The 23,684-nt window shown below is 40.0% G+C and overlaps 1 protein-coding gene across 1 annotated transcript; it reads left to right on the top strand.

Annotated features, from left to right (window-relative positions):
- Positions 1-394: 394 nt before the first annotated feature.
- LOC125764297 (uncharacterized) lies at positions 395-22,732 on the top strand. The gene is made up of 6 exons (XM_049428416.1): positions 395-2,230; positions 6,486-7,182; positions 16,440-16,672; positions 16,773-17,125; positions 17,443-17,610; positions 21,048-22,732. The coding sequence occupies exons 2-6, from the start codon at positions 6,669-6,671 to the stop codon at positions 22,417-22,419; spliced, it is 2,640 nt and encodes an 879-aa protein (XP_049284373.1). The 5' UTR covers positions 395-2,230; positions 6,486-6,668; the 3' UTR covers positions 22,420-22,732.
- Positions 22,733-23,684: the final 952 nt, after the last annotated feature.

Below are 23,684 nucleotides of genomic sequence, written 5' to 3'. Positions count from 1 at the left end.
GAACATGATGACGGCTGTACTTGACGTACGGCCGGGGAGTTCAGCAATTTTAATGAATCTTCTACATTCTACATGGTTTCCTTAGCCAAACAAATACAAAAACAAAAACATCGCTGAATATGATTTCAAGTACGATGGGAACCGATTTAAGATGAGAACAACGAAGATTACTACCGGAGGTTTTTGTTCGTGTCCAAGCCTTCCCGAGTGGTACCGGGTGTAACCAAGCGCTCCTGTCACTGGCAGGCTTGCTATGCTTCTTTTTCGTATTTATGAAAGTCCCCAACCCAGCGGCCATTTACAAAAGAACAAAAAAAAAAGAGAAAAAAGTTTGCAAAACACCGAATACAAAAACCAAACAAAGAAAAGACAAAAAAACACTCGGTCGTACGCATTTAGTATAACAGTATTTTGTTACAAATTCGATATTTTTCGCTTTAAAAATCTCATCCATCTGTAAACCACCAGAACGGTGCTGGTTTCGGTTACGCGCAGCACGGGCCACACGGGAATAATGCACTTTACACGCTAATTAAACTCACTGGTTGAAGCACATCCGCTATCGCACATAACCCATTGCCCAAGCAGTTCCACGCTTGGTTCGTGAACGTACGAGCGCGTGTACGAAACACCACGCGCCTCCATCGGCACCCAGCGCAGTGGGGGGTTCATTCGGGTTCGGGATTGTAGCGAGTTCGTGCGCTTCGTACGATCGTACATCGGGAAGCTTATTTGCCGAAGTTGGGCACCATCCTGACAAAGCTTGTCGTGCTGCAAAAACCCCACGACATTCAGTCAGTTGCGTTCGAAGCGTGGAGCATGAACTGTTCTTGTGGCGGCACAGCACATTTACGAAGTCCTTTTTTTTCGCCCCCCCCCCCCCCCCACGCGCGGGCCCATGTAACGGTTTCTTGGTTCTGTGGTTTTGTTGCTAAATAGTTCATTGGATGCAGTTCGTGGTGTTGTGCGAAGCAATGGGAGGTTGGTGTTGATAAATTATTTAAAAGCAGCTAAAAACGGCACACCGATCAATGGAAATTGGTACGATTCGAATGTGTTTCCACCGAAGGAAGTAAATGGTTGGTGATGAACGCGTACGTGTGTGTGTGTGTGTGTGTGTGTGTTTTTTTTATCTGTGAGTAATATATGAACCAAGCAGAAAGGATACAAATGACCTGCATGTGATCTGTTTCGTCCGTCCGATGGATATCCATTTACCAAACGGAAGTGTATAGCTCGAACGCATCATTAAGTGAGCTGCCATAGTGTAAAAATTTTCTCTAATTTTCACCTTACTGTACGCAATTCCTGCGGCACAATGAGCAGCGTGGTTCATACAAAGGGAAGATCTCACCCGCGCGCGCGGAAGCGTTAAAATGTGAATGCATTTCCGGAAACGGTGCAAGCTGGGCACCGTGCTTTTGTTCGCACCTGGCGACCGGTGTGTAGTATATCGCGGATGCATCACCGAATGCATCGCCGTGCGAGATCATCGCTATCATCGGCGGGACTGCTAAAAGGCACAAAGGTTCACACCGCACACAAAGAGCATTGAATCATGCTGCTCACCAACACAGCCGAGCGCGCGCACTCTCACTTTTGTCCCAATTGCAGCAGCGCCGGTGCATTCCTGCTTCGCACACAGTCGGATGTGTACACTTTGGGGATACAGCTCTCCCGGAACTTGGGCCCGGGTACGCTTTCCAGTCACTTGTGACACTGAGCTGGTTGAGAGCGAAAAATAGCCAACATCGTCACTGGGCTTGTGTGTGTGTGTGTGTGTGTGTGCTGGTGTGTATGTATGAATTGGTGCATATGTGTATGTGTGTGTGTATAAGGAGTGCCGAAGGATGTTTAGTGGTATCGTTGCATCTTAACGTTTGTTCACTACATGCATAGTGCCAGAGCACAGGTTTTTAAAGTTGTTTATATCGTTGATGCAAATAAAATGAAGTGAAATTACGAACTAACCAAACAGCAACAAAAAAAGGGAAAATAAAAAGAAAACTGAAAAGCACTACATACCCGTCGTGCGGAGTTGAAATGAGCTTGTTGACAACGCATCGTTAGCATGGAAGCAGTGAAGTGGTTTTGCGCGCAACTTGTTATAATACGGCCCGTGGTAGACAAACTGGATTAAAAAGGATGTGTATACAATTGGTACCGTAGCAGCTACGAAACAAAAAGTACCAAGGAATTCTAGTGCTAGCATCCCTTACAAAACATTCCGGTAAGTAATTTCCACCGTACGACACATGGAACCGTGTACTAATGAGATCGCTATTAAAATTTCACATATCAATATGTGTGTTTGCGTGTGGAGAGAAAAGCTGTTCCATCCCCTTTCCCCCCTCCCCTTAAGGACATTTGCTAGCACGAACGAGGTTGCATTTACTCGAATGTATTGTTGCCATTTTTGTGAAAAATAAAGAAATGCCACAGTTTAATATCCCGGCTTATCACAATCCGGTCCGGGAAGTTGAATATTCGCATCTTTTCCTACCTGCTAATGGATGCGTAAATAACCCATTCATCCCGGTAATGGGGTTCAACGTCCGAAACAGCTGACGGGCCAATCCGTGACAATCGTACCCGAAGCGAAAATAAACCGCTTTCACTCAAATAAAGCACCGCTTCAATGGAGTACGTTATTCGCTGCTGCTTCTTCACCTGGCGCAATGTTGCCCAAGCCCCTCGTTCACCCGCCCGGTGGCAGCCTCACTTCGGACGTGATGAAATTCGTTGCCCCGACGAATAATGATGCATTTTATACCCATGGGGACACCGGACGGTGGTACCGGTGGTTTTGCTAATGGTGAAGGTTTACCCAATCGTTACCCACCGGGTTGTCCCGTACGGCACGAGAAACAAAACATGCCGGGCGGGTGGCAAACCCACCGCTGGAGGTGGCAGCAGGCCCATCATAAACGGCGATCCAATAATCTGCAGACGACCCTTTTTCCGGTCCCTTCCGGGCGGGTGCTGTATTTCATGCGAGCTTTTAATGGTGGCTTGGGATGTGAAGCGTCAAGGGGAATGAAACATCAAATTAATCGCTAATAGCGCTCGGAGATTGTTTGTGGTTTACGGAGTGCGCCCAGGGAAAGGCGGTGTGTGTGTGTGTGTGGGCAGGGTAACGGTGTCATTTTAGAAACGCCGAAAGATAGTAGAGAGTGTTTCGCTTCTGTCGGAAGATGATCAAACGCGCCCAAAAATGGTGCAGGTGATACTGATCAGTTTAGGCTGGCACGATGGGTAGGATTTATCAGTTGACATCAGCAGCGAAGTGCTTGTGTGATTAGATGATTTGGAATTCTCTCTACCGAAACCGAAGGCCGGTTTTTTTATGCTTCCGCGACTGTTTCCGCGCTAACACAGCGTGGGCCCATCGATTTTCCATCAGGAAAAGTTTAATGATGCATGCAGGGTGTGGAACATGGAATTGAGAAACAACAACCGACAACCGAGAGTGTTACCATTTTTAGATTTTTGGAGTATAGTTCGTCCAGAAATAGTTTTTGAAGTAGTTCATCACAGGTGTGTGTCTGGTCGTGTTCGATATTACTCAATCTAACGCAAACGTATGCTGCAACCTTTCATTAGATTGTTGGATTGTAAATATAAAACCCAAAATGACGTAAAACGTCAAATGCTGTAAGTCTAGACGAGCTTGTTTAATGGCGAAATTTGAGGACATAGGGCATTGCTAGTCAAATTGATCGCTTAGATCTGATATGTAAAATATACGGCTCGTCAGGTCTTCCAAACCAGTCTGCGAATGAAAATGGAAAACTCTGCCTTTTGTCTAAATGAGGTAGAAATCACAAATTAGAGTGACGTTTTTATCGCTTGTAAGCTTTTGAAAGCTTTTTTGGTTTTTTTTTCATAGCTTGAAAACCATTGAATTTTCTAATATCTATCCTCTTATTGAAATTGGCTTCGTAACATATTCTTTAGATCATATTGGCCTGTAACTCTGTCCTTTTTGAAAATTTAGGAGTATTTCGCTTTAAATAGTATCGATTTCCTGCCCTATGTTGGCCATACATTGTTGAACAACGTTTATTGAATAAGCATAAAGCTTTCCTTTCTGGTATCGCTACAATAATACGTAAGTATGTACTTATGTCCGGTCAATTCAAGTTAACGAGTAAGCCAGTTGAAATAGCCATATGTCAAGTAATTTGAGAACATTACACGTGACGCTGCCTATTAATTGGCAAACAATTGATCGGTGGTGTACATTTTATACAGAAAATACGCCCAAATACGCTTTAAAAATGTAGCGGTAAATCTCACAAACTGTTAAGCACATTGATGGACCGGAATTCGTTGACTCTCTGCGACGTCAGATCTGGATAATTTGAACCGACTAGTCATCAAGCCAGTCTACCATTGAAATTTTGAGTGTCGAATAAAAATATTTAGACGGAGTCTGCTCTTCAACAGAGCAACCTCGATGTGGTCACCTTTAGAATCAGAATAACCATTGAGATAAGTGTACTCAGGCCACGATACTACGCTGTGAAAAAGCAATTTTGACTACAGACCGGATTAAAAAGCTTTAAAATAGCATTCATTTGACATTTAACAACGCTTTGACATTAAATTTGAACGCTTCGTTTGTACTCCTCATCTTTCTTCAATTTGGAAAAATAGATCTTCTAAAAATATCGGCTACTGAATTAACTGATCTAGATGAACAATCTAGAAATCTAATTTAAGAATTGTAATATAAGAATTGCGTGTTATTCTTCTTTTGTGCCTCTACAACCTCAAGAGGTCTTAATCGGCCATTACTGGATTTCCTTGACCCGTAAATACCCGTTGCAAGATTGTCAGTCCGGATGGAATTTGATACCTACCGCTACCGGATATTGTGTTTAGCATTTTCTAAAATATTCTTAAGGATGAGTTTTTTTCACGAAATTGCCATTAGATTGCCTCAGGATTACTTTCGTAAAAACCATATAACTAAAAATCACTAACATCTTCACCTAACCTGATATATTTTAGAATCTTCTTCTTTTGTGGACCCCATAACCTTAAGAGGACTTGTTCTGCCATTACGGCCACTGATTGAGTTGAATCTGGAGTTAAAATCGAAGATTTCTTCGGAGTAACCGCTATCAATTCCATATTAATTCGCAGTCAATTCTTGATTACTCCGCAGTAAACTCCGGATTTTTCCCCGAGTGGTGAATCAGCTTCCACCACTGGATCAATCTAGTGCGCATCGAGTTCTATTTTTTTCGTATTTGTGAATACATTTTAATGCCAATGCATTTTGGAACGAACAGCGATTAATAAAATCCACTAATTTCGATCCCATATGCTATGTAAGGGTGGCCGGCTAGGGTAGATAGTCACAAATCTCGGTTTCGGATAGTAACAAACATAGATAGTAAAACATCTAACAAACACATGCTGATCCTACGTTTAAAAACTTCAACATTTGCTGTGTTTTATTTGACTCGTAGTTTCACTTATGGTAGCACAAGTTTTCAATTAGAACGTCCAAACAATTTTGAAGAATTCGAGAACCTGAAAATAGCAACTATAGAACACAACAGCAAATATGTTCTGTATTGACCGTTTATAGAGCTAGGATTTTTTTGTAAATCGTTGAAGCATTGTAGTGGAGCAGGTTAAAGAAATATTGACTGAAGATTTTTATCATTTCAAGTTCTTTATTTCCATAAGTCGTAATACTTAAAATTGGAAAAAAAACAACAAAGTATAAAAATATTAATTGTTGACATTTTCCACTTACTTACATACTTATCGAGCGGTACAATCATTTTTGTCCTGCTGCAGGAGTCCTTTAAATCGCTTTCTATCGGTTGTCTGTTAGAGGGTTTCGTCCAGTTTGGACAATGTCCTTGTCTGTGAGTATGGCATCATCGATGTTGTTGCAGGTGCTGACCTTTGCGCGAAGATAAGAGAAATGTTAGGCAACTTCAAAAGTACGGTCACCGCTATCTGAAGGGCACCCCTGCGTAAGCTGGGATCAGCATCGTCACTAATGGAAAAAATCAATTTGGGTTTTGGCTGAGTCATTTAAGAATTTTTTTTTCGAAGAAAATAATTGTAAAACGATTTTATTTAGTCTAAAAAGGGTGATTTTTAGTTCCTTTAAATTTTTAAATTAATATGTTAGTGGCGAATGAACTATGCTTTAATGAAACTAAACACTTACTCACTCAATAGAACCTCCAAAATAAAATAAATTCGATTAAAAATCTTTTAAATTTCATTTTACATAATTAATAAATTGCAACGCGTTTTCTAATCGTTCAAAATTAATCACATTTAACACCTTCAGGCCATTCGTTTTGAGTGTGCTTCATCTGCTAGTGAAAGCTATTAAATCCATCCTAATTGGCAAACATTCACCATGTTTTGTTGCGAATAGATGAGCGTTTGAAACAAAACTCGAATAACAACAGTATTTCGTTTCTGCTTCACTTTCATTGCCCTTGCAGGATGTCATCGTCCGGAAAGGGCAACAATTGTGTCGTGTGCTGAAGGTGCTGCAATCGTGTGCTAGAAGTGCCTGTTGCCGGAACGGGGTTTCACTATTATCACCAACAAAGCCAAAGGACGCAGTCAAGGGTGGGATTGGTGCTGCAGCTTCACGCTTTACATTTGCCGTACTGCCGAAGAACATGGGTCGCCCGTACTACGATGATCCGGTGGAAATGTGGCTCTGGTCGTCTACGAAACCCGTGCACGTTGTTCGGCTATCGACGGTTCCTTTTCCGGAATGGTTTCCCGGCACGGTAACGCTGGCTAGTGCGACCGTCGGTGCGGGTGCACACAGTACGGCCGGCAGTTTAAGTCGTCCAGCTGGTTACGCCGGCTACGTTAGCTACATGAAACGATTTAATTTCACTGCAAACCTCGACTCCATCGATGACCGGTCCGGTGCGAACGTCGATATTGGGGATCAGATTGCTGTCGACGATGACGATGGGTCACTGGCATTGCATAACTACTGGGCCCTGCTTGCAATTATACTCGTGTTCGGTACGGCCGCCGGTAACATACTCGTCTGTCTTGCCATCGTCTGGGAGCGACGGTTGCAGAACGTCACCAACTATTTTCTGATGTCACTGGCCATTACGGATCTGATGGTTGCTCTGTCGGTGATGCCGCTAGGAATACTGACGCTGGTCAAAGGTAAATTTGTTTGTGTGCTATCTGTGCGATGATTTTCAGTGTGTACGACCAACCACCATCATAAACTATGAAGCTAAACCACAACGTGGTGACAATGATTCTCTCAATCACCGTTCGAAGACAGCAGCTTTACAGCATACTCGGTGGTACTCGTGCGTAATCCAATGGCTTCTTGCACATGTATGACGAAGATGAAGGCCGTACGACCAGACAGATCATTGTACATCCATTTATGCACCCATTCTCCGATACAATTGCTTTCATCTTACTTGTGTTACAGCCTCTACTAGGATAAAATAGATAACAAGATAAATAACAAAGGTGGATACTACGCAACTGGTTCGATTTTGTCACAAATCATGCCTTAGGATGGACCCCATCAATTTGAAAACGGTAATGCGGTTGCGGTTAGAGCTCATGGTTACACAAAATTGTGTTTAATAGTATGCTTGTTTCTCTTGACCAATATAAAATATAAAAGTTATCGTTGAAACAATTTTTCCACTTTTTTGCCTAAACACGGTTTAACTGCTCCACTTTATCCTTTTAACTCTTTCACGCCCAAGGGAAATATTTTTCCCATCTATGAAAATCGTTCAATTATGATTGTAACAATATTTTTGAAACGAACTATTAAAATGAAACGCATGTCAAAGGTTGCAAATGTCTTTCTGAATGAATCAATAAAGACAAAACTGTAAAATTGTATTGCCCCAAAAGCACATAAATGTATTATGTGCATCGTCCATTACTGCTTCCCATGAGAGCGTAATTGTTTCGTGGAAAATCATAAATAACTTTTGACTTTTTTTCAAAGAATTTTTATAATTCTCAGAAACAAAAAACCAAACTCGTCGTTTATTTATTTTTATGGTCCATTGGAAAAAATGTTTTCCTTGAAATTTTAGAAAGTTTACATATCCTATGCTATGTTTTTCTGGGAATTATTTTACACCTCCAGTAGCTAAAATATTGTGTTGTACTGGCATTTCTAGTCTTTCATAGCTTATGGGTCCTGAAAGGGGTTTAATTGATTTGTATTGATTTCCCATAAACAGCCTTAACAGCAACCAACGTTCATCCACATTTTAGTAATCGATTGTCCAATCCCACATCAGGATCTTTTGAAGAAAGAGCATACAGGTTATAACATACAAGGACAATTGTTTTTTTTTCAAATTTGGTCTATTGTCAAGGCACACACAATAAACCCAAAAAAAGACCATAAACTCTAAAGTGTTACTGCATAAAAACGATTCATCGATAAGTTACGCTCAGGATAAACAATGCTAAAAGTAGAACAAAACGTTTCCATCGTTAAGCAAAATCGTTTCGAACAGGTTGCACTAATTGGGGTATGAAACTGGCTACCGATTGAACTGTATGCCAATGTGCCCTTGCCTTCTCAACGTTCTCCACGTACCAAACCACGACGGAGCAGGGCCCAATTAGGCTAATTGCTTGCTGCAGTTTGTACGGCATTTGCACCGAAGCTACTTTTAAACGGAACTGGACCATAGTTCCCGGAATGATTGAGTTGTTGTGGGCCTAAACATGAAGATTTCTAGAAGCTAGATTTCTAGAGCAACGAAGAAGAACCACCGTACTGACCGAACGCAACCTTCCGGCCACATTCGATCGAACTTTTTAGCATTTTTATGTTTTTCTGACAGTTTTTTTTATTGCCCAACATGGTAACTCCCCGTTCTGGGGTAATGTAATTTGTCACGCTGGGGAAATGTCTTCCTCCGTAAAGGAAGAAGCAACACTCGGCACGTGCAGGGGGTGTGTGACCCTTAGTTAATTGCATTCAAATATAATTTCTCCCTCGCCTCGCTAGTAGCAAAACCTTCAATGGAACCTTTTTCTGTGGGAAAGTGCTTTCATTGCTTTAGGTGTGATACACCGATCAAAACACAACTTTGCAATCCCTCCCTTTGGTGTTCCCATCTCCCCTGAGGTGGGTGCCTTATTAGTGGTGACCTTTATGGGCAATGACTTGGGCATATTTCACTCTCTGTCTGTGTGTTAGCGCGAAAATGTTTGTTCCCTTCTTCCGGTAACGTGTTTTCATAGGACGCCCATGTGTCCTCGATGGCTTAGCTTTGTCTGACCTTCGCCAAAGGTTCCCTCGTGTCGGATCACACGGTGGTAAAAAAAGGCACTTGCGGAACTCGGTTTTTGTTGTGTTTGGCTTTCTGTAATACTACCATCCTTGCGCACAACAACGATGACGGAATGTGATTGGAAGCTCCCTGCTGGAGCTTACTGTGTTGTCCTCAGATCAATGAGTTCCTATTTTTTTGTTTGTGTGAGGCATCGTTTTAGGAACAAAACATTTTGCCCTACAATACACGATACACAAAATCATTTTGATAAAAAAAATTAAACCGAAAAGTAAAAAAATGGCTCTGATGAACAAACAAAAATGGGATGATCAGACTATTGAACGCATCAACAAAATTAAAACGAGCCACCTAAATGGGCGGCAAGTAGTACGAACAAAAAAAAAAAAGGGATACCCAGCCAGTTTATTCAGTACGACGCACGTTCCACGGAACAAAAGTTGATTCTTTCTTGCTATTCCTTTTTTCCCAGTTATTGATCGATGTTGGGCTGCAATCTCGTGCTAACTCTATCGAGCGATGAAGCTAACAATATTAAGCTAATGAAATACCATACCACTATTACCCTCGTTTTATCCTTATCTCGGGGAGCGAAACTTTTTCCCGTTCAAACTTTTTAACGCATTAACGGAGCCATCGATTCGGAATGCGAAGATCAGATGTACGTTTTGTTCTGGGTCTCAATTGCGTGTGCCCAGAATGTTAAGCTGGCGTACCGATAAATTCAATTCACTCGTCCAAATGTGGATGGGTGGTTGTTGCGAATATTGAAACATCTGTACGAATCAAAAGTACGTAGCGAAAATGGTGGAGATGAAACAGGAAACTGTGAAACATTTTATAGACATTTCAGTTTCATAGCCTTTAGTAGGTGAACAAGTAACGAGTTTAACAAAGTTACTGAAATTTATAAGTTTGTTTGAAATTCAATGTTAACAATTTATTGTATATTGGACTTTAGGTTTAAAAATTTCGTTCAGGAAAACCATTTTATTTTTGTATTAAAAATTATTTAGCTTAAATTCATATTAAAATAGTGTAACAAGAAGTTTTATGAATATCTTCCACCTTTTTCTACTAAATTTTCTTTTTCCCTTTTCAGAAGAATGTATAATAGCTATTCCATTTTAATTACAATACACTAAACATTCGGGTTATCTATTTTTTTCTGCCCGGGACCGAATTTGAAGCATTGAACCTACAATTAATGAATTTGTAACGTTGGCCTATAGTTTAGGATCGGAGATTGAAAAGCTTCTATTTGACTAGAAGAGATTTCCAAGCACTTATGGACATTTCATAAAAATAGGTGAAAAAATACCTTTTGCATCACGAGCATCACGACTAAAATATTCGAATGGATTAATCGCACTTTTAAAAAGTTTACTATTTGAAAATTACATAAAAAAGAGATATTGTACAATGTGTAAATAGTTGCCAAAATATTCTTGATATGACCTGGCCGTTCTTAAGAAGCAAAAAAAAAATAGTTATCAAACTTGGCTATTGACACAAAATTGATTTTGTAGAGTTCACGAGTCAGATTGTTGTTGGTTTACAGCTGGCTTGGTAAAGTTAGTATTACCACGTGGCCGGAGAGACAGTCCTTTACTAAGGGCGAATGGAAATGAGATGAGATTTTGTGGTAATTGGAGGTATCGTTGAGCCGCTTTAGTGCCTTATTTCTTCAAATTGTTTTTGTGAATAAATATTACAATCAAATTTTTTAGACATCATTTTAATTGCTATAGTATGTTATCAAATTTACAATAAAACACGGCCTTAAAGTATCCGAGATTGTCGATAGTGAGTGATTTAAAAGGATTACAACTTTCCATTGTTCTCATGAAAAAGTATTATTTATTTATTTATTTATAATTAATTATTACGGCTTCGGCCGTATTGTCAGCCTCTGAAGCTGAAGAAGTACATTTTTCACAAGGCATTTCCTCCTTGTATTTTACCTTATCCCGGGCATACTCGGTTAAATGAAAAAGTATTACTCACGGTTACAATTAGTTCTAATTTTCTCTGGAACCATAAAAAAAGTTTTGATGCAGCTCCAATTTGTGACGGAGTTTCCGCAATGTTAGGTTGGAGTGGATAATTCCTGACAGAGTGTCATATTAAGTGGTCTAACGAGCGAACTTTAAGGATTAGTGCTTCATTACATTAAAGGATCATTGTTGCTGTTCCTACAACAAGAAATAAAGTGGTTCACGTTCCATTTACTCTCCGTTTTAAAGCTATACACTGAGTTTTATTGAAACTATATGCAGGGATGAATATTTTATTCGCGTTTATTAGAGTATCGTTTAATTAGACATACAATTTGACAGACATACAAATTTTGTATTTTTCCGTATCTTAAATATAGTTTTTTATCGACCTAACGAGTGACTTTAATCTACAAGGCTTGTTTTACATAGTTTTACTCGTATTCCTTAATTTGAAGATTTTTTTGTTGAATATCAATCAAGATAACAGTCTCAGTGCAACAATTTGAATTAATTTGAATATTATAGTTTTTTTTAATATGAAATCAAATGTACAATTTTTTAAATACAAATTGAAATATAAATTTTTAATGAAACATAAAAATTTCACAGATATGTGTAGGACGCTTAACATTAGCTTTCCCCGGTGGCGATTTATTCACATATAAAGCATAATGCTGATGAGTATTCTACCTTCTGGGAAATATTTACTTAAACTAACTCACCGTAAAGATGTGAATGCTTTCGGTCGCTTACTGGTTGATTTGTTTTGAAACCATTTCAACAAAATTTACAATAAAAATATGATATTATACCATTTTTCATGCCAGCGGAAACGCAGAAAAAACCAACAGAAAAACAGCCCCCACCTGTTTATTAACGATGTGCTTGTGCCACCGTTTGTCCTTGCTTCCCCTCAAGGAGAAGAAACGACCTGTAGCAGGACATCTCAACAGACAGAGGTGTTAAACAATTGTCAGTATGTTGTTTAAAATCTTTTCACACTTGGTAGGAGCGTGGGCACAATAGAGCCATATAGAAGGTGGGCATTTGCCGTTTCGTTCGACGTGAGATGATCTCGCTGGTGGCACCGTCGCGCACCACCGTTACTGTTGTTGTTGTTCCGGGCCACTGTAAATCCGCCGGGGATGGAGAAAGCATTACGAATAATATTATGTAAATTCGAATCATGAAATATTTATACACCGGTTCCACACGGTCCCCTCACCACCTGCCAACGCTGCTTAGTGCTCCGGCGGATTGTTGTCCTTTTTCTTTGCCCACATGAGCGGCAAGCAATCCGCACCGTCAGTCAATAGGCGTGAGGACGAAGTCAAGTACTTTGGGCCCTGGGTGGCCGGTGTTGCAGAATCAACCGAGTCCGCAGTACGACAGACAGTCGTACAGTCGTACCGCCTTCGATAGCCGCAGCACCGCAGGATGGTGCAGGAAACCGACCGTAAAACATTGGATAAGAAACGAAAACAAAAAAATACACCCACACGAAACACGCACCCACACAGGCACAGAGGTACACATTTCCGGCCCGGATAGGATCCTGTCAAATGCCTGACTGACACTGGCAGGCAAATCTTGGTACGCAGCTGTCTGCAAGCGTTGTTTATCATCGACATGCGGCGGCCTTTCCAACGATTCCGATGTATGATCCTGTCTTTGATGGTGGACGAAATGCCACAGGATTTGTCGGGTGTCGAGCATTGGTGTTATTCTTCCGTTTTGCCACCTTCCTGCCTTTCGAATTTCTTTCTGAGCAACCTTCTGTAAGCCCATCGGCGGATAGGAGCTTGGATGAAAAATGGGTTTTACTTGGAACGGTTGTACTCGGTGCCGTAACCTACCCACGTACCCACGCCGTTCATCAATCTGTGAACCATCGGAAGCTCATGCCCGGAAGTTAACCGATCGAAGAAAAAATGCTGTACTCAAAGAAACCTCTGCGAATAGACCGACGTTTTCGTACAACAGCACAACATTTTCACGCCTTGTTCGTTGCCAGGACTGGTTTGGAGTACACTTCCTTTTTCTGGAATAGTTTACCAGGCGGGAAACTGCTGAAATCATTTAGGCAAACAATTGTTTTCCTTTGCCACCGACTAATTAATGATGTTTACGAATGCGTCCATACTAAACCGGTACAGACCGTTTGTCTGGCCAGACGAACCAACAAAACCACAAAAACTAAAAGTGAAGAAAAAAAACCGTCTAACGTCAGTAACAACAGCTTCATTAGCAGAGCGTTGTGTGAATTGTGAAGTCAATCGAGCTTTTGATCTATCCATCGAATTTGGCTGAAATTCTATCCTTCCACGCGCTTCGTTTGGATCATCCCGTAGGCCAGTGGGGGAAAGCAGCAATAATTAAGCCAATTTGTATGATTGGGTGCGTGATACTAATGACAAATAAATTGCCAATAACACCTCATTTTTTCAAATACAATAGTAACGTAGCTAAGCACTAGCGACGTAATAGATTATATTCTTAATTCATTATGAAATACTCTTAATTGAAGGTGAATAGTTTCATAAGTGATTGATAAATTATACGACCCTGGGATCGATAATCGATCAGCGTAAAGTTTTGTGTTTTATGAAAAGCAGTAAGAGCAAATGTGCAAACACAGTACGGATGGGGAAATAAATAACCAGGCTTAGTAGCATCAAACGTAGATCGTGCCGTTAAGCAAACATGGCGAGAGAAGAAGTTTTGCGCGGGTGGAAAAAATAAAACTTTTTTTACGAACCAACAATGGGGGGAAAACAAAATGGAGTGGGGAAATAGGGTAGAAATTTCTTCGATTACCGCCGAGGTTTACTGGTTAGTACTGGAGCACTATTTATCAAACAAGATTAATCAACATTCTTTGGAGCATTATAATCATCATTAATACGTATTGTGTTCACCATTTTTCTGGTGTTTCTTCACACTTTACTAACTGCGCTGGAAGGGATATTTTTAATGAAGCTACAAAAGAGTATGGTTGGTGTTTGTGGAATACCGAGGGTGAAATTGTTATGTTGGTTCGTGTTTTATAGAAGGTAAATATAGGTTGTGTTGAAGTGAATGGAAAGGCGGATCAATCGCTGTCAGGGCCCTAAGTGGATTCATCGTTAGGGGCTCTTAGTACTCTTTAATTAAATTTTGTTGAAATATTTTCAAATCACTTGTTGAATTTGACCCCACTACCAAATATGTATTTTTTTTATTTTGGACTTGTGTATCTTCTATTTTAGGTTGAATTCATTTTTAATTATTTTAATGTATTTATTTTTTGTTTAATAAAAACAAAACTAAATGCATCATACAAAGGAACATGTTGCTTTATCTAAAAAACGACCAAAAACTTGTATAAATTTTGTACAACAAATATTTTTGTTACCAAAGTCCCAAACGACGTCGTTGGACCATGTGACTGCAAATCTGAATTAATGATGCCAAAACTGTATCAAGAATATTATTTTGTCAAATATTCCCCAGATTTAGCAAATCTGTAAGCTATGGACAATTCAATCGCGCTGTTCAGACTCCTTGTAAAATTCTAGTCCAAGCGCTTTATCAATCAGGTCCTCCAATTGTTATGTTTGACAGTATGTTGTTCTGCCAAAGGTCTTTTTTTAATGAATTGTCCTTTTTTGCTAATCTTGTGGAGAACAATAAGGACATGTATCTTTATAACAAACTTATCTTATTATCTTACTTTTATCTAACACACCGTGCATTTCATCCTTTTTTTTTCGTTTGTGGCCCCGAAACCTCCAAAGGATTTGACCTACCGTTACTGGTTTACCCGAATTATTTTTATCACGTAGCCTGCGTATCGGTTCGGATAAGATTTTTTTACCGGTTCAGTCGTGTAAGACCCGTTAAGTAGATTTTTAGCCAAAATTAGAAACATTTTCTTTAAACACAGCATTCAAGCACATATTTTCAACAATTTCTTCAAGCTTCCCAAGAAAATACTTACCTTTTCTATATTTTATAAATCTTCGCAAGGGAAGTCTGTCGCTTTAAAAAAAACTCCTCTTACTTAAATTTTTATTCTACCATCAACATTCCTCTTTTTTGTTGCTTTTAAGCGTCTAACATACTTTAATAAAATTGTGAACTGATTTATATTTCAATTTTACTTAATAGTCATCAAATAATCCGATTGAAAACTGATCAGAATAGACTATTTGATGCAATTTGATGTAATAGGTAGAAATGTAGCAATAAATTCTGCGATGTTTCTTGGAAAATAATTTAATTTACGATGTGTGTTACATTTTAATTTTCCTGTTCAATGTTTGTTGAAAATACTTGAAGCTAAGGAAGAAGAGAAAAAAAACCACCCAGAAGCCAGTAAAAAATAATCAAACACGACTGACTGATGAATGGCAATACCTGTATTGTGTGGGGAAGCATTAGAAGTGATCTAGGGTCGATTGTATCATACATGGTGCAAAAATTACTAAAATAAACGATAAAGGCATCCATCTTCTTTAAGGTATTCCCTGTTTTGTTACTTTAATTTAAGTGAAATAGATTTCTTTTTATTTGATAAAAAATGAATAATTACGACAGTGAGGATTTTAATTAAAATTAATTATGCAAAAAGAAGATTTTTCGAACCAGAAAGTGTGGGAAAAAATCTTTTGTGAATACATTTAATTTGCGTAAACGTGCAATTCATCAATTATCCTTCCGCCCGTTTTTGCACCTGTAAAAAGTGTGCACCCGTTATCTTTATTTTTAGCAACAGCATCCCGGGGATACTACTCAAGTTAATTAATTATTTGCTAATGAAATCAAGCGTTCCGCGATCAAAGGACCATTTTGCGACGAACTTTCACGATCGATCAACCGAAGTGATTGAATGGTTTGTGTTAACAAGGAAACACTTTACCGGTGTGATGGAATTGAACCAATAAATGACAAAAGCTGATTGACTTTACATACATTGATTAAATTGCATCGAGTCAAACTGATATCCAGAAGGACAAAAAATAGTTATATTATTCTGGAAAAAAATGGTTTGGAGCCAAATTTAAGTAAAATGACGTTTTGGATGGTTTTTAAAAATGTAGATTTTTCCAAGCTTTGCGTTAAAAGCTTTGTCTTCTTGTTCTATTTCCAGGGCACTTTCCGCTCGATTCCGAATACTGTCTGGTTTGGATCTGTTTGGATGTTTTATTTTGCACCGCTAGCATAATGCACCTGTGCACCATATCAGTTGATCGGTATCTTTCCCTGCGCTATCCCATGAAGTTTGGGCGAAACAAAACGCGACGACGTGTCGTGTTGAAGATAAGCTTCGTATGGTTGCTTTCGATTGCGATGAGTCTCCCATTAAGTTTAATGTATTCTAAGGTGAGTGTACAACCAGAATGTAGTTTAAAATATTGCAGGGAAACATAATTTTCGTACACAAATGAGTGTATTTTTTTGTTGTTGGTTATTTTCCTTCCAGAACCATGCATCGGTGCTAGTGAATGGAACGTGCCAAATACCGGACCCGGTATACAAGCTGGTCGGATCCATTGTATGCTTTTATATACCGCTCTGTGTTATGTTGATAACCTACACGCTAACCGTACGTCTGTTGGCGCAGCAGAGCGAGAATCTGGGGGGTCCCGGTAGTGGTGGTGGATGGTCCAGTGGGTGGTTGGGCCAAGCGCCGGCATTTGATCGGCGAAATACATGGAAACGAATAATTAAGCTCAGTTTACCGACGGCTCAGAACCCACACGCACATTCCGCTGCCTCGACCGATACGGAACTTTCCACGCTGGATAATCATGATCTTTGGTTGCTAGAGTCCAGGTAAGGCATTTGTGTCAGGACAGTGAACAACTCCACTACAAATTGTTTCCTATTTACTAGAATGGTTTTTTTCAAAAACCCATTGTTTTTTTCAAAAGAACTGATTTAATGTACAATTTTAAAATGAATGAATTAAAATCAAAACTTACAACAAACAAATACGTGAATTTAACTACAATGCATACTGTGTGATAAAAAAAATCCCGCATATTAAGTACATACAATCGTAACTCCAATTGCAACCACGGCCATACAAAATAAAATTTTTCGCTAGGTGCCTGCCACGAAGCGTTACATTAGTGGTAACTTTTCTTCAGCATTCCAGAACCGAGCTCCATTACGATGACGGCAATGCAGCGATTTGGTGAAGAAATGCTGAAACTTTCTCAAGGACTAGAATCCGTAGCGCAACACAGCGATCGTCATCTAGCTGCAAGTGGCAACTCACGATCACCGGAGCGTAATCGTGAAGGAGAATTGTTTCGGTAAGTGTATTTGCTGTGTTAGAAAACGAAAAAAATCCACATTTTCATCCGAGCTCTTCCATAATTGTGTTTATTTCGCTTTTGTAAAACTCCTGGTATGGTTAAAACTTTTTGTTCTGAAGGAGAAATCCATGTTAAGGAACTTTATTTGTTGTAAACTTGCTCTAAGCGTGTGTATTTCATGAAAAAAATTTTTTTTCAAAGGATTGTTTAAAGGGTGTTATACAACTATAGGTAAAGAAACAAACACAACAGAATAGTTGACAGCTTGTAGTAACGCGTCTTAAACAATTTTAAGGAGCTTTGAAAGGGAATCATCAACATTCAGCTTGTGTCTCTGGAAGAAGTGCATTATTATGGGGATTTTTGAACATTTTTGTAAAAGATAACTTGTTTTGATAAAATATGTTCTAGTCTGAGCTTAGACCTTTGGTTTATAGTTTATTGAGCAACAAGGAAACATTTCAATGTTACAATATGCAATGAGTCCATCCGTATTAGTACGGTCGAATACGTCTCGCTTACTGTAAATAGAGTCAGGAAATTTGTAGTGTTGGGTGCATTTGATTCCGATTCATGACTGTGAACGAATCTTTGAACTGAATGAATGACTCTAAATCACTATTCTGAAGATTCATTAAAATAAATTAATTTTTAAATTTTTGCTAAATTTCCCAAAAAAAGCTAAGGCTATAGCCTTAGAAGATTTTCGAATCTATAGAATTTTTTTATTGGGAAATGTCCACGAGATGAGATGGTTTTTCGAGTCAACAGCCATTTTTCTGTTTTAAAAGTAGTATTTACATTCACAATAATTATATATAACACGTAAGTACTTTAAGAAATAAAAAGGCACTCGGGTTTTTACACTTTACAGTATTTGGTGACACTCAACCGATCTAATTTTTGAATTTGTATTTGTTTACCTTGTTATTGCTAGTAAAGTCGAGCTATCCTGGCCGCCATTACAGGAAACTGTAATTTTTCAGCGTTTTTTCGCTGAAAATACATGTATAGCGACTTTTCGCAATTTTTTTCATATGGAGTTTCGCAAAAATTGTCTGAATCGCGTTCGCAAACGTGACAATTGCTAAGGGTTTAGTGACAGGGTAAGTGTGTAGGCCGCGAAGCATTCACAAATCGTTGAGGATTGATTTGAAGTAATATTTTGGGAGTCGACTCATGATTGAATGGTTCTTCACTGAAGATTCAGATGACTCTTTTCAAAAAATTCGTAAAGCATAACACTAGAATTTAGGCCGTTCTTTATGAATAAAAAAAAGCGCTAGAATTTAGTGATACCTATTGTAGTCTTATTTAATCTAGTTTATTTTAATAATTTTACTATAAAAAACGCTAAAGTTCTTACATTAAAAATTTATGGCATGACCAAAGCATCGTTTGCATAAAGCTGAATTTTTATTAACGTTGAGGAAAAGTAAAAGGCACATTCATAGTACAACAAAAATCTGCTTGATTGTAACTGTTTGTGACACGTTACAACTTTATAAGTCTGCAAAGTTTTTGAAGTTTTATCCAAGCTTTTCTGCCAGTTTCGCTGTTGTGCAGAACAAATGAATTAAATCATGTAATCGCTCTTGAACTTTAATCGGAAACTCAATTCTACGATAAAGTGTTTCTTCGAATTTGTAAACCACTCAATGCAAAGGCAACAAAAAAAAAGAATGAAATTCTTTTCTCTTTATCACAACGACTTCTAGTCACAAATCAAAGATGGATGAAGGTGGACTTAAGGAATCGTATAGCAAGGAAAAGGGTAGCTACATCGTACAAACATGTATTTTTCCAGCATGGATCCCACACACGTCCGTGTTGAAGAAAAAAAAAAGGAATTCGGCAAACGACTAGCCAGGGCTTATGTATACGATACCCTTGATGGATTGATAAATCCGTGCAAAGTGTAGTGGTAGCAGGATGACTACAAGAGCAATACACACATATACATGGTCGTTTGATATTTGGCAAGAGCGCGCCGCCTTGATTCGACGATGACGAGCAAGAGTTTCGACTCATGTGTTGTGCCGTGGCTTTTTTTTCCGCCACCCATAACCATACCGAGCGCTATGTGTGTCCTTTGGCTGCGTTTGTTTCGTTTCTTTTATGCCATCGTTTATAGCGAATGGTGATGCCACGCGACCGACAAAAGCTTATCGCTCGCACACAAAAACACTGGAAATCGCCCAATTCCACCGTCCTTGCCGCACCGAACGTTGACTGATGGCATAAGATTAATGCTGAGTTGAGGAATTTTCAGCAATCTTTTACGTATGTCATCACTTCCCGCACGCGCAAGGATGGGGCATCGGATTGCTTCGCGACGCGTGGGCCACCAAACGGCAGCAGCTGCAGCAGCACTGATTGACCATTCTAGTGGAAAGACTGTGTGAGACGCTTTTTCAAAGTGTTTTAGTTTTAGCTATTTACAGCAGTGGAATGCTTTTCTTCTTTCCTGCTGTTTCGTATCGGATATTTGGAAGATCAATATTTCTAGTGTTCTTTGAAATCGTCTCAAGTTCCATTTAGCCTAATCGTGTCACGTTACATTGGAATTTTTCATACAAAATTCCCCAAGTTTCGATCGAAGAAGTTAATACTTCAAGGAAGTGTTGTTGATTTTACCATCCCTTTCTCTTTCATTTTTTTTTGTTGGTGCGTACTGGTAATCATTTATTCAACATTTTCTGTAGTGGAAGATATGTGACACCGAGATCGGTTGGCACGGGTGCTATTTATCGTATCCGCATGAGGCGATGATAAATTCATTACATCATCCTTAACATGATAAATTTGCCTTTCCGCCGCCGGAATGCCACACGCAGATGGGAGCGATTCGTGAAGCCAATTCGTCATCGTCTTTGCGTCTGCTGCCTGGGAATAGGGTGTTGGTGATGAAGTGTATTACATTACAGTTATCGTATCGCGATAAATTCAATTCGTCCTCCTCGGTAACATGTTGCTGTATTCGTAGTCGGGTTTTACTTTTATGTTGCTACTGTACCTTCATGTTTCTCCGAAAGCTTGTGGGAGATAAGACGTTTGCGGGCGGCTGATGTAATCATGTTTTCTAAAGAATAATATTTGGTTTTATATAGTCAATTTTTTTTTCCACACCATTACACACACACACACTTCCGTCCTTATGATGACTGCTGTCTTTTGCCTTAATCTTCAATTAATTCAATTCATTCATAAAGATCTATATTAATAATCATGATAATTTTATTTGCCATTGAGTCTACACGGCGTCAGCCGGATTACGTCAGGAAATTAAATGAGATAGACAGTATTTGCATCTACTTATTCTTTTATGTTCCAATATTCTTATCACATGTTTTTCACATATTAAATGTAAAGCTTTGTTATTTGAATTTATTTTTTTTTTATTCGATATTTTGTTTTGTCGTGTTTATCCACAGTAAAAAACCAAGCACGAGAAATACAGCAGGAACAGCGACGATGGCCACTATCCGCTCTCCGGTACCGGCGAAAAAACGACGCAGTTCCACCTCTACCTGGATCAATCGGCGAAATTCTGGTACGCCCCCACCAGTTCGGTTAGTTCGGAAGCGTTTCAAGAGTTTACCACACGCGATCCCTCCATCGGAATCGGACGAAATCGAAGTGGATGAACAGTTCATGCAAGACGTTCTGCTGGAGTTACGGGAAAGGGAGGATAAGTCGACGCTTGAAACTTCCCGGAAAAAGGAACTTCAGCTGGTGGAGGAGGTTGAATCTTCCACTGCAACCAACAGCCGTCAACCCGATGGTGATGATACGTGCAGCGAAGGTGTCAGTTCTCATCCACTATCGCAAAGCCATGCGGGACATAGTTTAAAGCTTCCACCACCGTGCAAATGTCCGTTCTTCGGTGAAGGTGCGTCCAACCGTCACCAGTACCTTCGCCCGGCAGAAATTAAAATCGTAAAGACAAGTTCCGACTTCAGCTCGATAGCGGCCACCGGTGATAGTCTCGTGTACAGCACGATCTCCATTTCGTCCAGCTCCAACGTAACCTCACAACCGACGCGATCCATTTCGAGCAGCCTTTCAACGTTGCCTGCCTCGGCCCTAGCATCGCCGAGCAGGAAATGCAGCGCCCCGAAAGGTATTTCCGTCGTGACCTGGGATCAACGACGTCATCAGCGGCGCGGTTCCAGCTTTGGTGGGGCGAGAACTTCACTGCTTCTCACACCGACGAAGGCAAGCCCATCGAGCGTATCCTTAAGACGTTCGATCAACCTTCGCCATTCCACGCTCGACGGAGGCAGTGTAGCCGGCAGTGGCGAAACCATGTTCCGTGGGGCACCCAAGAAGAACAGTTCCTCACCGTGTCTGATGCAGCATCAGACGGGTAGCGGTGGTGCAACGGTAGCGATGATGGCAGTCGCAGCAGCCACCTCGACAGTGCCAACGATGGCTACGACAACGATGACCGTCCGGTCGCATCATTCGCGCAACTCGAGCATGATCTCGCGCAACTCTTCCCGTCACGGGCGCATCATTCGACTGGAGCAGAAAGCCACCAAGGTGCTCGGGGTGGTGTTTTTTACCTTCGTTATACTGTGGGCGCCCTTTTTCGTGCTCAATCTGCTGCCGAGCGTGTGCAAACACTGTGAGGATAACATTGACCAGTGGGTGTTTGAGTTTGTGACCTGGCTCGGGTACGCCAGCAGTCTGGTCAATCCGATTTTCTACACCATTTTCAACAAGGCATTTCGAGACGCGTTCCGCAAGGTGTTGCTGTGCCGGTACGGATTGAAGACACGCCATTGGCAACCGAACAGCTAGTACGCCGCGGTCCCTGGACGGTTGGACCATAGTGAACCAGTGTAAGTCATGGCAACCGACTATTTTATGTGTAATGGCCATCTTCTTCCTCCCAAGCTCATCTCTCTACTCCTGTGAACGGTTTCGGTCTTTGGTGGTGAAACGTTTTGATACTTACATAGGGACTCGTTACTGTCGTTGTGTGCACGTAGCTCGACGACAATACGGGGCCATCATGGCAGACGATGATGACGTGGACGCGACGGTAGATATATTGAACGGTGTATGTGGTGTTAACTTAGCAATAAATGTTTTATATCCTCTTCGTAGTAAATTGTATGCCGAGTTTCAGCAATTTTGTTTGGTGTTTCTTTAAGCGATCTTTTTTTTTATTGGATGTTAATTGTTAACATGATGACAATAAACCGATCGGACATGGTTATTACAGTCACGTGCTTATCAGTATGGATTATTTAATATTAGAGTGTATACAGTCTTTGTGTCATTTTTTCTTTAAATTTCTTTTGCAGGAATTACAAATACTATGGCCTTGTTCCAAGCTAAGCAAAAACAAGTCACCAGCCAAGTAGAAAAGAAGTTTTTATTTATTATTTTAGTTATTATTAGTTTTTAATTTAATTTTAATTGTTAATAATTTCAATTATTATTATTGTTAATAATTATTTTAATTATTATGGATATACGAAAGAAATGTACCTACATATAGTGCTGATAGTAAGCTTCACGAATAAAAAGAGAAAAGAAAAAAAATGATTAGAATTTATTAATTTCTTTCAGAAGCGAACTGAACTGAGAAGAAGAGAACTTAGGACAGCAATTTGTAGCTAAAAATTCTTTAGCATTCTTTCTTTTCTTTCACATAGCAAAAAATTGGTGTCGCAATCTTGAAATAGAATCGAATAACTATTTCCGTTCAAGATCACCGTGGTAGGAACCTGTAAAACCTGCACTGCTCTGTTCCGTTTGCTATTGTACCACGGGGAAAAGCTGAATTGAACATGCAACGACTTGAGTTCCAAAACTGTCTATCGTTAACTTTCGATTGAATTGTTACCGTATGATTGCTGCGCTTCACAGGGACGTTTGTATCTTCCTAGCAGATATTGCCATAGGTACCATAGGCCATGGTTACGATTCGTACACGACAAAAGGATAACGATCTTAGAGTATGGTACGAGCGCATGCATCGTTCAAAACAACTTTTCATCGTTTACCACACTGACTTACGACATTTCCCATCAAAAGCCGTTCCCGTTCCGTCCGGT

Source organism: Anopheles funestus, chromosome 2RL, assembly GCF_943734845.2.
Source record: "Anopheles funestus chromosome 2RL, idAnoFuneDA-416_04, whole genome shotgun sequence".
Lineage (NCBI taxonomy): Eukaryota > Metazoa > Arthropoda > Insecta > Diptera > Culicidae > Anopheles > Anopheles funestus.
The sequence above is the reverse complement of the archived record's forward strand: the minus strand, read 5'-3'. Positions and strand labels throughout refer to the sequence as shown.

Coding starts and splice junctions, on each gene's coding strand:
- LOC125764297 (XM_049428416.1), top strand. CDS start 6,669: ATGGGTCGCCCGTACTACGATGATCCGGTGGAAATGTGGCTCTGGTCG. Junction 7,183..16,439: donor AATACTGACGCTGGTCAAAG/GTAAATTTGTTT, acceptor TTCTATTTCCAG/GGCACTTTCCGCTCGATTCC. Junction 17,126..17,442: donor CTTTGGTTGCTAGAGTCCAG/GTAAGGCATTTG, acceptor ACTTTTCTTCAG/CATTCCAGAACCGAGCTCCA.